At 53.9% G+C, this 3,654-nt stretch overlaps 1 protein-coding gene across 1 annotated transcript in view; it reads left to right on the top strand.

Moving 5' to 3' along the window:
* The first annotated feature begins 1,257 nt into the window (after window positions 1–1,257).
* Window positions 1,258–3,654, top strand: part of CENPS (centromere protein S) — a 15,897-nt gene continuing 13,500 nt past the window's right edge. Inside the window, exon 1 of the mRNA XM_026449769.2 lies at window positions 1,258–1,797. Within this exon, the coding sequence (XP_026305554.1) occupies window positions 1,747–1,797 (51 nt within the window). The 5' untranslated portion in view covers window positions 1,258–1,746. The remainder of the gene's footprint in view (window positions 1,798–3,654) is intronic.

Genomic DNA, 3,654 nt, shown 5'->3' with positions numbered 1-3,654 from the left:
CCAAAGTGCAGGAATTACAGGTCTCAGCCACCGCTCCTGGTCTCTGAGACTCTTAAGTGCCTCTGTATTGCACATATGTCACTGGAATAATGTTCTTTAATCCTGGGAAGCAACTGCTTTAAAATGAGGGAACACACAAGTACAAAGCACAGGAACTGCCTGGGACGAACTGTTACTATTTCTTTAGCTCTTATGGGAGGCAATTGTTCAAAACCTCACACATGCCTTGTGAGGTTGGAACTACTGTCCCCAATTGATAAATGACGGACATGAAGTTTGGCCAGGTCCTGTGACTTGCTTGGGGTCACCAGGTTCAAGGGAGGGAGCTGGGCTCTGCAGCCACGGTGTGCTCTAGAGTGGGACTGCTCACCAACCAGCGCCCGGCCTTCTCTCCTGCTGCAGGCTTGGGCTCAATGGTCTACCCTGCCCAGCCCCACGCTGCCCACTAGGGAAATCCATCAGAGGCCTCCTCTGCTTGGGCTGGAGGACTGTCCAGGTAGACTGGGATGCCCACAGGGAGCAGTGGACAGAGGCGAGAAATGCCTGTCATTTCCAGATGCCACCCACTGAGCAGATGTAGAGGAAAGTCCTCAGAAGGCTGATTCCTCCAAAAAGCTTTGATCTGGGTTTCAGCCCTCGGCAAGCTTAGGGAACTTGAGGGATGTCTATGAGAAAGGAAGACAGGAATGGCTTTACGAGATTTCCTTCCATTCTAAAAGTAGCACCTGCTTGTGACAAATGCAGAATACAGAAATATAAGCAATAAACAAAAAATAATGAAACAAAACAAAAACCTAGAAATACAGGCAGGGCGTGGTGGCTCACACCTGTAATTCCAGCACTTTGGGAGGCTGAGGTGGGATGACTGTTTGAAGCCAGGAGTTTGATACCAGCCTGGGCAACATAGTGAAACCTGGTCTCCACAAAAAATAAAAATTAGCCAGGTGTGCTGATGCGGGCTTGTGGTCCCAGCTACTTGGGAGGCTGGAGTGGGAGGATCACATGAGCCCAGGAGGTGGAGGTTACAGTGAGTCTTGGTCGTGCCACTGCACTCTAGCCTGGGCGGCACAGCGAGACCTCTGCCTCTCAAAAAACAATGAAAATAGACCAAAATTGGGTTTGATGGTTTCATTTCATTGTTAACATAAAGGAAAAGCAGTAACACTCGTGTCAGAATTATACTCCTGTCGATGGCAACAAGGCAGTTCCTGTTCCACTCGCTGAATGAGGTCACCGGGCGTTCCATTCATTGTAGTCTGACTTTGTGACGCTACTGTTGGTGATAGAATGATAAAGTTGATGGTGGATTTTGCAAGATACACCTGAGGTACAGGTGCTTGGAGCTCTTGATAATGTGTACTGCGTTACATGATCTGTAAATCGTGGGCTATGCATCCTTTACACTCGACTGGAACACCTATGCACACACGTGTTTCGCGGAGAGTGGTGCTCAGCGCTGTGCCAGGTGCTGAATTAGGCTCTGGGGTGCAGCAGTGACCTGGGTGGTCATGTCTCCGCCTCGCCCGGCCACCTCCGTTGAGAAACCTGAGCAGGGGCCTGGCTGGAGGCCGACGGCGGAGTTCCCTCAACGGAGCGCCGCCAGGGGGCGCGCGAGACAGGGCGGAGCTGCGTACTTTGTCCGCCCGCGCAGCCCGTCGCTCGCGCCGCGGCGGGAATATCCGACCTGGCCTCGCACCACCGCCCCTTCTAGGCCCTCCTGCATTTGCCCAGGGTCGGCACGCAGTAATGGAGGAGGAGGCGGAGACCCAGGAGCAGCAGCGATTCTCTTACCAACAGGTACAGGAAAACGGTGGTCGGGCTGGGCTGGGGCAGGACGGCGTCGAGTTTCAGGACAGAAAAGGACCCCGAGGCCCAAGTTGTCCTTTCATCGGGGCCCCCATGCCCCGGGCGTCCCCCGCGGCTGCTGCTGCGCCTGCGTCGGCTCAACTGCCGCGGGTGGTGCTGGGAAGCGGTTTCCGCGGCAACGCGGCTGGACCCTGGCCTGCGCTGGCTGGGGAGGAAGCGGTTCTAGGGGAGTGCGCGGGCTCCGGGTTCCGGCGGCGACAGGCCACCTTATGGCTTTGCGATGAAGCCTCGGTTTCCCCTTCTCAGATGGGGTTGTTGTGAGGGTGGAACGTCGGCATTAGAGACACTCCAGGTGACGCCCGTAGCGCGGTTCGGGCCGGAGCTCTGGAACGCTGCTGGAGGGGTCGACCCCACGTTACAGATGCAGGGACGCGGTGCGGACCAGTCAGGACCAGAGCTCGTTCATAGATGTTGGTTCGAATCTCCGCCCCGCCAACTTGTGATCGTACCGACTGGGCCCAAATGCAGTTTTCTTCGTTGCAAAATCGTCGTAGGCATCCCATTCGTTCCTTTCATCAGCGCCGGACATACTGGGCGGCAGAGGCTGAGAACTTTACTGTGCTGTGAAGAGGCGAAAAGCAAGACCCGGAGTGGCGACTTTAAAGACGGACTGAAGAAACGCGGGAATGAGCTCCAGACGCGGGCGTTTCCTCTCTACAAAGTTACATTGCAGCAGCTCTCTACCCTGTCCCTTGTATTTTGAGAAGTTCAGACCTTCAGAAAAGTTGCAAGAACATGGTACAGAACGCCTAGATGCCCCTCACCTCGATTCACCACTAGTTAGCATTTTGCTCTGTTTGCCCCCTTGCTTTGTTTCCTCCCTGATTGGAGAATTAATTGCAGATATTTTGACAGTTCGCCTTTACATTTTAATTCTTTAGTACACATCTCCCAAAAACAAGGCATCGGTTGGGCGCGGTGGCTCACTCCTGTAATCCCAGCACTTTGGGAGGCCGAGGTGGGCAGATCACTGAGGTGATCAGACTGGCCACGAGACCAGACTGGCCAACATGGAAACCGCCTCTCAACTAAAAGTACAAAAATTAGCCGAGTGTGGTGGCGGGCGCCTGTAATCGCAACTACTTGGGACGTTGAGGCAGGGGAATCGCTTGAACCCGGGAGGCGGAGGTTGCGGTGAACCGAGATCGCACCTTTGCACTCCAGCCTGGGTGACAGAGCGAGACTCCATCTCAAAAAAAAAAAAAAAAAGAACAAGGCATTCTCCTACATCATCTCCGTAAATTATCCCACTCAGAAAGTTTAATATTGATGAGGCCGGGCGCGGTGGCTCAAGCCTGTAATCCCAGCACTTTGGGAGGCTGAAACGGGAGGATCACGAGGTCAGGAGATCGGGAACATCCTGGCTAACAAGGTGAAACCCCGTCTCTACTAAAAAAATACAAAAATCTAGCCGGACGAGGTGGCAGGCGCCTGTAGTCCCAGCTACTGGGGAGGCTGAGGCAGGAGAATGGCGGGAACCCGGGAGGCGGAGCTTGCAGTGAGCTGAGATCCGGCCACTGCACTCCAGCCCCGGCGATAGAGCGAGACTCCGTCTCAAAAAAAAAAAAAAAAAAAAGAAAGTTTAATATTGATGAAACGCTATTGAACGTGCAGTCCATGGTCAAGTGACCCCACTTGTCCTAAAGATGTTTCTTGCCGGGCGCGGTGGCTCAAGCCTGTAATCCCAGCACTTTGGGAGGCCGAGACGGGCGGATCACGAGGTCAGGAGATCGAGGCCATCCTGGTTAACACGGTGAAACCCCGTCTCTACTAAAATACAAAAAAAAA

This window comes from Piliocolobus tephrosceles, chromosome 1, assembly GCF_002776525.5.
Source record: "Piliocolobus tephrosceles isolate RC106 chromosome 1, ASM277652v3, whole genome shotgun sequence".
Lineage (NCBI taxonomy): Eukaryota > Metazoa > Chordata > Mammalia > Primates > Cercopithecidae > Piliocolobus > Piliocolobus tephrosceles.
Note: the sequence above shows the minus strand (reverse complement) of the source record. Positions and strands in the feature narration are given on the sequence as shown.